Raw genomic sequence first — 12,477 nt, 5'->3', positions numbered from 1 at the left:
TTCTTCCTAGTCTGTCTTAATCTGAATGTTCAGATTTAGAGAAGTATCAGACAGACCAGTGTTTTATAGAAAAAGTGAAAGATCTATCCCTTATTGTGAGTTAACCATTAGTATCAGTGTTGTCCCTGCCTTTGGCACATGTGTCTTTACCCATTTATTTCCCTGCTCCACCATCCACCGGATTACCCATCCACTTCTACCCACTCCCTTCAACATCTATCTCCCATTGACCAGTCCTTGATCTGATAGCTTATATCTGAAGCTTCCTTGGCTTCTGTGATTCCAAACACGTCAGCTGCTGATAGTTTCTTATGTTTGACCAGTGTCTCTTAAGTTTAGTGGTAATGTTTCCCGAGCGATGGTGATGTGTCCTATAGAACTGGTGTGTAGATAGGTTTTTCTTGGCCCCAGGGCCTGTGGCCCTCAGGCCCAAATGGAAGGGGGCCTTCAAGGTTACCTGAGAAATGGGTTGGGGGTGTGTGTGGGGAATAGCCTGGTAGGAAAATAAAAATAATACTTTGGGCTCCCTTTGCCCATGACAAAGCCTGGGACCTGGGACTCAGCATATCCTCTACCTGAATGCCAGCCCTGACTCTACTGAGGTCTCAGTACCCCAACCCTGCTTCACTGCCATCGTGGTGGATCCTAAATATGCTGATCTTCCCACCATTTTCAGGAACAACCTGATGTTTATGAAACCAGTTACCTACCTGAGGATGATCATGCAGAGTTTGATGCAAAAGAACTGGCAAACAGAAGTGTGGAACACATCATTGTCAATTCTAATGCAGTCTATGACAAGTTCAAAGATAAGCGAGTGGCAACAAAGGGACTTGATTTTTCCGATCGTATTGGAAAAACCAAGAGGACAGGATATAAATGTAGAAACTATGAAATGTTTGGAGAAGGTCTGGGAGGAAAGGAAACACCCCAGCAAAAGTACCAGTGACTGCTGCATGAGGTCCAAGAGCTTACAACTGAAGTTTAAAAAATCAAGACAAGAGTGAAGGAATCAGCCACTGAGGAGAAGGTGACCCTAGTGGTACTGGCTAAATAGCTGGCAGCTCTAAAGCAGCAGCTGGTTGCTTCCCACCTAAAGAAACTATTGGGACCAGATGCTGCAGTCAACCTCACTGACCCTGATGGGGTTCTAACTAAGTGCCTGCTGCAGCAGTTAGAAGCAACAGCAACAAAAAATAGCAAAAGCATTGGTTCAGCCAGTAAGACCACCAGTGGGGCTCTTCCAGATAGCAACCTTGTCACTTACGAATTATATTCTCGGCCTGAGCACAAGTTCTTTCAAGCTGCCAAAGTGGCAGAACTTGAGAAGCACCTGACAGAGCTGGAGGCTGTGATCAGGATGGTCAGAATCCCTTTTCTGCAGGTATACAAGGAACTTGTCTTACGGAGACTACAGAGCTATTGCAAGCAAAGATGAAAGCCTTGGGTCTTGCAGTTTTGGATCAAGTGGAGGCTCCAGTACAGACTGCCCTGGGAAAGGGGAATGAGATCACAAAACATAAAGCCTCTGTAGAAGATGCAAATACACAGAGCAAGGTACATCAACTATATAAAAACCATACAGCACTGGAGCCCTATTGCCTCCACCCTTCCTGAGCTGGTGCAGCGGCTCATTTCCATAAAACAGTTGCACAAAAAAACCCAAACCAAAACAAAACAAAAAACAGTTGCACAAACAAGTTATGCGGTTTGGTCAGCTTTTGACATATTTGGATACCACTCAACAGATGATTGCCAGTTCCCTCAAGGACAATACCACTTTCCTGACCCAAGTGCTGACAAGCATGTGTGAAAACCTGACCACAGTAGAGGGTAACTTTGCTGGCATAGATGACCGAATGAGGAAGCTGGGAAAGTGAGCACCTTTGGGAAATGGAGACCAGGGGGGTCTTCCTACCCCTCTGAATTATTAACAGCTTACATTAGACTGTCCCTTCAGTGGTTTCCTCTTTTAAATCTTATCCTCATCTCATTTGACAGTGAAAACAGAGGTTTTTCTTGCTGGTGGGGTATATTCCTCCCTTATTGAATGAATATATAATGGCAACTGTTTGATCCTGGTCCTTCCTTCAGGCCCTTGGAATGAGGACATGGGCCCTGCCCATGCTGGCTCATATTCAATATTAGTTTGCCTGGTATGGGGAAGGATTGGGTACTGTCATCCAGCAAAGCTTCTATAACTGATTGTAACACTACACGAGCATTTAACCATTAAATACTGTTGTACTCTGAATGCAGCCCTGGATGTTTGTATTTACCAGTCTGTGCCAGAAAATTTGGAAGACAGCTACCTGGTCAAATGACTGGAAGAGATCCACATTTATTCCAATTTCCAAGAAAGGTATTACAACAGAAAGTGTGAATTATCAAATAATATAATAATATTGCATGCATGCAAAATATTGCTGAAGATCATCCAAAACCTGCTGCAACAGTACATTGACAGAGAACTGCCAGACATTTAGGCTGGGTTTAGAAGAAACTGTGGCACCAGGGATATCTGCTGATGTCATATGGATACTAGCTGAAAGTGGAGAATATCAGAAGAATGTCTATTTATGTTTTATTGAATATGCAAAAGCATTTGACTGTGTGAATAATTACAAATTATTGCTAACATTGAGAAGAATGGAGATCCCAGAACACTTGATTGTGCTCATGTGAAACCTGTACCTAAATCAAGAGGCTGTTAATCGAACAGAGAAAGGGAACACTCCATGGTTTAAAATCAGGAAAAGCATGTGTTAGGGTTGTATGCTAAGTAAGTCACTGGAGAAGCTGGAGTCCAAGAAGAGTGGGGCATCAGAATTGGAGAAAAACTCAACAACCTGTGTTATGCAGATGTCATAACCTTGCTTGCTGAAAGTGTGGAGGACTTGCAGCACTTGCTGCAGAAGAGCAAAAACTACAGACATCAATATGGGTTGCATCTCAACATCAAGAAAACAAAAATTCTCACTCCTGGACCAATAGGCAACATCATGATAGATGAAGACTAAAACTCTCAATGACTTCATCTTACTTGGATCCACAATCAATACTCTTGACAACAGTCAGGAGATCAGGAGATGTACTGCAGTGGCAAAGTCTGTAGTCTCAAAATTACTGAGGGGCAATGAAGTCAGTTTGAGGACTAAGGTGTGCCTGATTCAGGCCACAATCTTTTCATTCACTTGCTATGCACCTGAGAGCTGGACAATGAATAAGGATGATAGAAGAAACATTGATGCCTTGAACTGTGGTATTGAAGAAGAGTACTGAATATACCATGAAGTCTACAAAGAACAAACATGTGTCTTAGAGGAAGTACAGAGTGCTCCTTGGATGCAACGATGACAAAACATCATCTCACATACTTTGGACATGTTGATAAGAGAGGCTATTTCTTGGAGAGGGACATCATGCTTGGAAATGTGGAGGCTTGATGAAAGAGAGGAAGACCTTCCATGAGATGGATTGACACAGTGACTATGGCAATGGGCTTTAGTATGCCAGAAATAAGGAGGACGGCACAGGATAGAACAGGGTTCAGATCTGTTTTTCACAGGATTGCTAGGAGTACTCAGCTCAATAGTACCTGACAATAACAATGACAACAAAATGTTTACATTTGTATTTGTTAAAGCCATTCACTTGTACTGTCTCTATTACAGCAGCACAAGATAACTAAGACAGTCCCCATAACGGAAAGTGGGCTGTTGTTCTACTTTGCAAATGAAGACACTGAGTCTCAGTGAGATTTTTATCTCCTGTGCCCTAGAGCTGGGCCTACTACCACCCCTGGTACAGTCCCTGTTGCTCACCGCGCGGACATCATCAGGCAGGTCTTCATCGAGCTCACCCTTGACTACCTTCTCAAGAGTGTTGATGGAGATCTCCAGGAGCTTCTCATGGTGGTGGTTCTCTAGGTCCCGACACTGAGCCATGGTGCACTCTGAGTTAAGTAAAGGAGGGGCAGCAGGAGGGTACAGCCCTGATGGGATTAGGGGTCACCCTAAGGGGCACTGTCAAGGGGTCCCTGGTCAGCTCTCAGGGGATGTCATTCCAGCTAGGAAAGAACAGGCTTGTGGAGTAGAAGGGTCTTGAGCCATGCATGTACTAGCACTAGATCCATCCCAACTCCCTACCTTCTGCCTAGTCTCACACCCTATCTTTTCCCATCGTTGCTTTTTGCCTACCTAACTCTTACTCTGCTAGCAGCCAGAGTGCGCTTTCAAAGCTACAGGCAGCCTGGACCCCATCCCATTGGCTTAGAATCACCTAAGATGAAGACAGCTCCTCAACTTGGTTTAAGACCTCCAATGAAGAAATGCCCACCAGCCTCTCTTTGGGAACAAGACTTCTGGGCCTCTTCTTAGGCCTACACCTGGCCACTCAGTCCTCCCCTCAGATCTAGTGGCTTGGTGTCCCTTAGCCTGCATTTCCATCAGCATTCATCATACCTGTAACTCTTGTTCTCTGTCCAAGCAACCCATGAGGGCAAGATCCCAATAGTTTGCTGCACCTTCATCCACATGGCAGGGCAGTGAGTTCAATAGCTTAATGGTGGCAGAAGGTCTCAATACTAGCTTTAATCTCTGACATTCAATCTGACTAACTCACTGTAAAGAATCTGTCCATATTCTTGACCCCACACTCAGGACATGCTTCCCCAAAACACAGGGCATGCAGGGGTCCTGGAGCGCTTTGGCCTATGCATGTCCTCCACTTGGAGGCAGGCACCCCACAACTCTACCGGAACAGGAACACGTAGGCAGCTACACATTTGCTCCAACTTGACCACGGCTGACCTGGGTGTCTGGGGGAAAACTTCGTGCCATGCTTTTTGAACAATTTAAGCATGTGCCCAATCTCAATCCTTGAAGCTGTACTAACACACTCTCACTCTCTCTCTCTCTCTCCTCTCCTCTCCTCTCCTCTCCTCTCTCTCCTCTCTCTCCTTTCTCTCCCCTTCCCCCTCTCCTCTCCCCCTCCCTGTGTGTGTGTGTGTGTGTGTGTGTGTGTGTGTGTGAAATAGAGGTATGACATTCCTCTCATTTCAGAGGTGGACCTTCTCACTGCTCCTGGCTGAACTTAAATCCCCTTGGTGGAGGATTTTTCTGTAAATCAAATGAGCAAGGGCTGACTTTTTACTCTGTCTAAGCTTGTTTACAGTGCTGGTGTTGGGGGCGGGGCAGGTATGGACCCTGTAGTGTACTGGTAAGAAATTCCACTGCAATTCCAAAGGCACATGGTTCAAATCCACCACCTACTCTACAGGAGAAGGATGGACAATCTCTTAATCAACTAATCATGTGATTAACTGCCTCTGAAAACCCACTGGAGGGTCAGCTATGAGTCAGTTCTGACTCAATTGTACACAATAACCTAGCTCCCTGGAGTCAGGGGTGAGGGGCTCTGGAGCCTCTGGGATGACCCCACAAATCAGCGGAGCCTGGCCTCCTCATGGAGAGTCTTCTCTGGAAGGATATAGACTCTGGACATTTTCAATAAAGAGTCCTACCAAGTCATTGATGTTCCTTTCAAAAATATTTATCGTCTCCTGGGAATGAAAAAAAAAAATTAACTTGTGCTTTAGATATGAAGACCTAGAGGCAGAGCATAAGGTGCTGCTTAGCACACAGCAGCAGTTGGTCACCTCTGCCCTCATGTCTATCTCCAACTTACTTGGGTGCTGTGAATGGCCCCATCTCTTCCCACAGTAGTTATATTCTGGCCACATAAACTTACTCACCATAAGTTGAATGTCCACTGCTTTCTCCTGCTCTTTACCTGAGGCTATTTCTCATACAGGAGCCTCTCTCTGGTCTTGTGTGTCCTACCCAACCACAGAGTCACCTGCATCTCACTGTGACTGTTTATCACTCCACAAAAATGGTACAGCATCACCCCCAGATCTGCTACTGCAATGCAATTATCATACAGTTTTTAACCTATCTAGGCTTTACTTCTTGATCTATAAAATGGAGTTTTAAGGTGTCTGGTATTGAGTTATTGTTAGGCCTACATGAATCACTTCACACAAACTTTGTGCCAAAGTTCCCTCACTCAGCAGCTCTCAGGAGAGTCATCACCTGAATCTTGCATGTTGCTGTGTATCTGTTTCAGGGAATTGATGGCCTCCATGGAGGCTCTGTGACCTAGATGCTCAGTGGAGATGTGGTTCTCAGAATGGGTAAGTCCTTTACATGGTCTAAGATTCCAGGGGCTGCAAGCAGAATCTGGACAAGGCCTGTCCACAGGTCAAGCTAATTACACTTTCCCCAACCACATGTAAATGCAGCTGTCTCAAGCAGTCATTGGGAAGCACATCTGTACTGCAGCTTATCAGCCGCTGACATATGTGTACTTGCTCATGAACTCTGGATAACTTGTGGCAGCTAAGAAGGGTCTCCAGCTTGAGAACACCGTGTGGTTGTCTCCTGGAGCATGCCCACCTTATGAGGGATATGCAGCGCATCAGTCTCATGTCTGGGAGAGAGGAGCACTGGGCCTATGAGGAACAAATTAGGCACCATCTCCTAGCTCATACAAGGCAGCATCCAGGCAGGCCCCATTCATTGTACCATCAGACCTCTAACTCAGTGCCTCATGAAGACACGCTATTCTGGTGTTTCATGAATTCTTTTTTGTTTGTTTTTAATTTTTAAAATTTTATATTTATTTGCTTACAAAGTTGGTATACACTGTTCATGAATTCTTACTGGTGAACTGCAGGCTCTGGCTGCTTCACGTTACAGTGACGCCAGACTGTAGAGTGCAGCTGCTCTGTCTCTAAGCAACCAGTCAGCTCCAGGGCCCATAACAAACCTCTCCCTGTTAGGTGGGGGATCTGCCTTTCTTCTTCCACAAGATCCAACTCAAACCTACTCTATTTCCAGGTTGGTGAGCAAGATTTGACCACAAGGTGAGCCTCCTAAGCACAGCACTTGCCATCAGCCTGACAGCTAGTCTGCTTCACAGTCCTTATGGAGCAGCAGGCTCCCAGCCCCCACTTCCTCTAGGGTCCTGCTCACCTCCAACTGTTCCACCAGCTGCATCTCCAGGGTCATGAGCATATTGAACAGCTGAGTGATGTCTTCACCGCACTCCATTATTTTCATCTCAATAATAGGCATCTCGGACTCATCTCGAATAGTGCTTAAATTCTGGGAATAAAACCAGTGCATCAGAAATCAGCAACTAGTTGTAATTAACTCATGTTGGGGTTGTGTGAGTGTGTGTGTGTGTGTGTGTGTGTGTGTGTGTGTGTGTGTGTGTGTTTTTATTTTGTACAGATTTATTTACAAAGTTTGAATGAAATGTTCTTCACACCTTAGCTCATATTGTTGTGTGGTGTAGAATCAGAACCAACTCATAGCTGACCCTCTAGCAGGCTTTCAGAGGCTATTAAATATCATAAATCTTTTTCTCAGAGCATCTGGTGAATCTGAACTGTGTGCCTTAGAGTTATCAGTGCCAATTTCTCACCAGTAGGCCACCAGAGCTCATGGCAAGTTGGTAATTGGTTTCATGGGTAGGAACATGAACTCTAGGGTCTAACCATCAAGCTCACATATCACCTTCACTACTTGCCAGTTCTGTGACCTTGTATGAGCTATTGATCCTCTATTCTCCTCAGTATCCTTGCCAGTAACTCAAGGCACTGAGAACATACATGAGATTTCTGGAACAGACTTTGGCACCAACAGACGCAAAAGGAGGGAACTGGAACTCGAGTCAGCTGGGCCTGAATGTGAATCCTACCCGGACTGCTTGCTAATTAATATGTGAACCTGAGGAACTACTTCTATTTTCCAAGCTCTGGGTTTTGCATTTGCATATTTCGAAGTTGTGGTGTATGCACCTCATAAGGCCTGAGTATATACATCTGGCACATAGCACAGTGATGAACACATCCTAGAAAATGCCCAGGGAGCTCTGGTGGTGTAGTCTGTGGGAAGCTACACTGCTAACCCAAAGGCAAAGAAATGGAACACCTAATGGAACAAACTAATGCTGGTGAGCTGAGATGGACTGACATGGGCCACCCTGAATCAGACAATCATATGATCTACTATGCAGGGAATGAAAAAGTGAGGAAACATGGGGTCATATTCATAGTCAGAATGACCATTTTGTGCAACTATGAATGAATGAAACTTTCATTACAATAATTTTTTTTAAAAAAGACCATTTCTAGATCCATGCTGTGACAGGATATTATCCATACACATACAAAGAAGACATGTTAATGTCATGATATCATTCAAATATATGCACCAATAACTAAAGCCAAAGAGGAGGAAATAGAATTCTACCAAATTTTGCAGTCTGAAGTCTATTGAACATACAATCAAGATGTATTAAGAATAATTGGTGGACACGGTCTTGGTTTGGAGCTGCATTGGATGATCCATGGGGGTGGCCTACCTACTGCTTGCCATTTATAGAATCTTGAGCCTGCCCACAACTTTTAGCTTTCTCCTTTTGTCTCACAACCATGTCCACTGAAGAGAAGAATGCTAATTCATCATCTGCCAAGCTTAAGAGAACAAGGAGATGTACAGTACAGAAATTATCAGCGCCGCATAGAAGTTAATGTGGAACTGAGAAAAGCTAAGAAGGATGACCAGATGCTGAAAAGGAGAAATGTAAGCACTTTATTCAATGATGCTACTTCTCCACTGCAGGGAAACTGTGATAACCAGGGCACTGTAGATTGATGACCTTATCGAAGGCATAAATAGTAAGTTTGGAGAGCCAGCTTCAGGCTACACAGCTGCTAGGAAACTGATTTCTGGGGAAAAACAACCCCCCATAGACAACATCATTCGGGCGGGCTTGATTCTAAACTGTGTCCTTCTTGAGCAGAAACGATTGTGGTCCTATTCAGTTTGAATCTGCTTGGGCAATCGCTAACATTGCTTTGGAAACATCTGGACAGACAGACCAAGGCTGTGGGAGATGGAGGTGCTAGTCCAACTTTCATTTCTCTGTTGGCATCTCCTCATGTTCACATCAGTCAACAGGCTGTATGGGCTCAAGGAAACATTGCAGGTGATGGCTCATCTTTCCAAGACTTGGTTATTAAATAGGGTGCAACTGACCCACTGTTAGCACTACTTACATTTCCTGATATGTCATCTTTAGCATGTGGTTACCATTTCAGTTCATTACTTTGGACCATCAGTAAGATAGGAAGTAGATCAATAGGTATCTGCCAACACTTAAATGTAATCTTACTGGGACAGTTTCAGATCTTTGTCTACATAAGAATCCTGCACTACTCTTAGATGCTGTTGAGAAAAATCTTCCTACTTTACTTTGACTCCTGCATCATGATGATCCAGAAGGGTTGGAAGATACCTGTTCAGCTATTCCTATCTTACTGATGGTCCAAATTAACGAATTGCAATGATTATGAAAACAGGAGCCGTACCCTAACTCGTGAAGCTCCTAGGAGTTACTGAATTGGCAATTTTGACTTCTGCACAAGAGCCATAGGGAACATTGGCATGGAAACAGATGATCAGACTCAGGTTGGGGGATCACTTGCTGTGTTTCCCAGCCTCCTAACCAATCCTAAAACCAATATTCAGAAGGAAGATACATAGACAATGTCAAACTTTACAGCAGGCTGTCAGGACCAGAAACAACAAGTAGTTAATCAAGGATTAGTCCCATTCCTCTCTGACATTCTTTCAAAGGCAGACTAAGACTCAAAAAGAAGCTGAATGGGTTGTGGAACAGTTGAACAGATTGAATACCTCATCCATTGTGGCATAATAGAGCTACCGATGAACTTTTTATCTGTGAAGGATACTAAGATTATTCTGGATATCCTGGCTGTCATTTCAAACACCTTTCAGGCTGCTGAGAAAATAATGGAAATTGAAAAGCTTAGCATAATGATTGTAGCATGGGAAGGATTGGACAAAACTGAAGCTCTACAAAGCCATGAAAATGAGAGTGTGTACAAGGCTTCATTAAATTTTATTGAAAAGTATTTCTCTGTAGAGGAAGAAGAGGACCAGAATGTTGCAGCAGAATGTCTGAAGGGTATACCACCTTCCAAGTTCAGAATGGCATTGCTGGGACCTTTAATTTTTAAAGTTTGTACAAATGAATAAAAGAGTTGCTTGTTGTGTACTATGTTTGGTATAACTTTGTTTTACTGTTTCTCTACTAAGAATTCTTTATGAATGTGATTTGTTAATGGATTACTTTTTACCAAAAAACTATACTTGAACAGTTTCAAACATACTGTAAGAAGCTTTTCCTGTCATTGGATTTCTTTTTTTCTAATCTTGCAGTGTCCTATAAATAAAAGTTAAGTTTCACTCTTTTACTTGAAAAAATAACAATTGGTGACTGCAATGCAAAAGTTGGGGGAAAGTCAGTAGTTGAAAAATGCAGACGTGGTAACAGAAATGAGGATGGAGATAGAATGATAGAATTTTGTACAGTCAATGATTTATTCATTTGCAAACACCTTTTATAAAAAAAAACACAAACAGCAAATTTACATGTGAACCTCACTTGATGGATTACACAGGAATCAGATTGATTTACATTTGTGAAAAAAAATTGTTGGAGAAGTTCATTATCAGCTGTGAAAACCAGGCCAGAAGCTGACTGTGGAAAAAGACCATCAATGAAATGTTGTTGTTGTTGTTGTTAGGTGCCATCGAGTGGAGTACGACAACTTATGAACAAAAGATCTGAACCCTGTTCAATCTTGAGCCACCCTCATATTTTCTGACACACAAGAGCACACTGAAGCAGTCACTGCATCAGTCTATCTGGTCAAGGGTCTTCCTTTTCATTGCCAGCCATCCACCTTTCCCTGAATCATGTCCTTCTCCAAGGAACAGCTCCTCCTAGCAACATGCCCAAAGTATGTTAGTGAGATGAAGCAAATTCAAACTGAAGCAAAAGAAAAGAATCTACAAAAACAAGTTTGACCTTGAATCTATTGCACCAGTAAGAATAGCAAAATTTAACAGAATAGCAAACATCAAATGCTGACAAGGTTGTGGAGAAACTGGAACTTTTATTCACTGTTGGTGGGAGTGTAAAATAGTGCAACCACTATGGAAGAAAGTATGGCGCTTTTAAAAAAAGTTGCAAATAGAAATAGCATTTGACCCAGCAATTCCACTACTGGAAATTTACCCTAAAGAAACCATAACCACCAGCCAGGAAGATATATATGCACACCCATGTTTACTGCAGCTTTGTTTGCAATAGCAAAGAGCTGGAAACAACCCAAGTGTCCATCAACAAACGAATGGATAGAGAAGCTGTAGTATATTCACACAATGGAATACTATGCAGCATTGAAAAACAAGGAACTCATGAAATATTATGCAAAATGGATGACCCTGGACGACATTATGCTGAATGAAATATCTCAGTCACAAAAGGACCACTGCATGTGGTCATTGTTGTAAAACGGGACTGACATCAGGGTTGAAGGAAGCCAGAGAAGGAGGGGAGGAATGATGTATACTGCATTGAAACAGATGAGGGAGAGACCTGTTTAAAAGGGATATATGACTGGGCATTACTGTCATAACAGGAGTCCAGAATGAAGGCTGCACAGTGAAGTGGACTTGTGGGGAGGGATTGTGTAACAGTGAAAGAGTTTTTCTTTACTTTTCAAGGAGAAGAGTGAATTGGGGGGAGAGGGTGGACAGGGAGAAAAGTGCAAGAATGAATGATTAGAAACTCTAAGTCTCTGTAAACTTTCATTAAAATGAATAATAAAATAATCTAAATAATAGGTTTGAGGAATTGAACACTAATGAACAAAGACTAGACAAGGTATATAGGATGATACCAAGGATATCATCCATGAAGAAACCAAAAGATCATTACAGAAACAAAGGAGAAAGAAAAGACCAACATGGATGTCAAAGGAGACTATGAATATTGCACTAGAATGCTAAGAAGCCAAAACAAAGGGAAGAAATGAGGAAGCTGAAGAGTTGAACAAAAGATTTCCAAGCGCAGGTCATGAAGACAAAGCAAAGTGCTAGAAAAAAAATGTGCAAAGAGCTGGAGTTGGAAAATCAAAAGGGAAGAACCTATTCAGCATTTCTCAAGCTGAAGGAACTGAAGAACAAATTCAAGCCATGAGTTGCAATACTTAAAGATGCTATGTGCAATATATTGAATGATTCAGGAAGCATCAGAAGAAGATGGAAGGAATACAGAGTCACTGTACCAAAAAGAATTGGCTGACACAGAACCTTCTCAGGAAGTAGCATATGATCAAGAACCAATAATAAAAAAGGAAGTTTACACCACAACAAGATAAATATAAATAATCCAATAGAAAAATGGGCACAGGAAATGAACAGACACTTCACCGAAGAAGACCTTCAGATGGCTAACAAGCACATGAAGAAATGGTCAAAATCCCTAGCTGTAAGAGAGATGCAAATTAAAACAACTATAAGATATCATCTC

The 12,477-nt window shown here is 42.8% G+C and overlaps 1 protein-coding gene and 2 pseudogenes across 1 annotated transcript in view; 2 read left to right on the top strand and 1 right to left on the bottom strand.

Moving 5' to 3' along the window:
- LOC102862812 overlaps positions 1 to 1,880 on the top strand; it is a 16,118-nt pseudogene extending 14,238 nt beyond the window's left edge.
- Positions 1 to 12,477, bottom strand: part of LOC102852207 (leucine-rich repeat-containing protein 48-like) — a 156,054-nt gene that overhangs the window by 57,520 nt on the left and 86,057 nt on the right. The window contains exons 8-10 of the mRNA XM_006901182.1: positions 7,038 to 7,169; positions 5,493 to 5,563; positions 3,825 to 3,948 (exon numbers count right to left, since the gene is read on the bottom strand). Of these exons, the coding sequence (XP_006901244.1) occupies positions 3,825 to 3,948; positions 5,493 to 5,563; positions 7,038 to 7,169 (327 nt within the window). The remainder of the gene's footprint in view (positions 1 to 3,824; positions 3,949 to 5,492; positions 5,564 to 7,037; positions 7,170 to 12,477) is intronic.
- Positions 8,504 to 10,114, top strand: LOC102850976 (annotated as a pseudogene).

This window comes from Elephantulus edwardii, unplaced genomic scaffold (assembly GCF_000299155.1).
Source record: "Elephantulus edwardii isolate Elephantulus edwardi_28Jun2011 unplaced genomic scaffold, EleEdw1.0 scaffold00314, whole genome shotgun sequence".
In the NCBI taxonomy this organism is placed as follows: Eukaryota; Metazoa; Chordata; class Mammalia; order Macroscelidea; family Macroscelididae; genus Elephantulus; species Elephantulus edwardii.
Note: the sequence above shows the minus strand (reverse complement) of the source record. Positions and strands in the feature narration are given on the sequence as shown.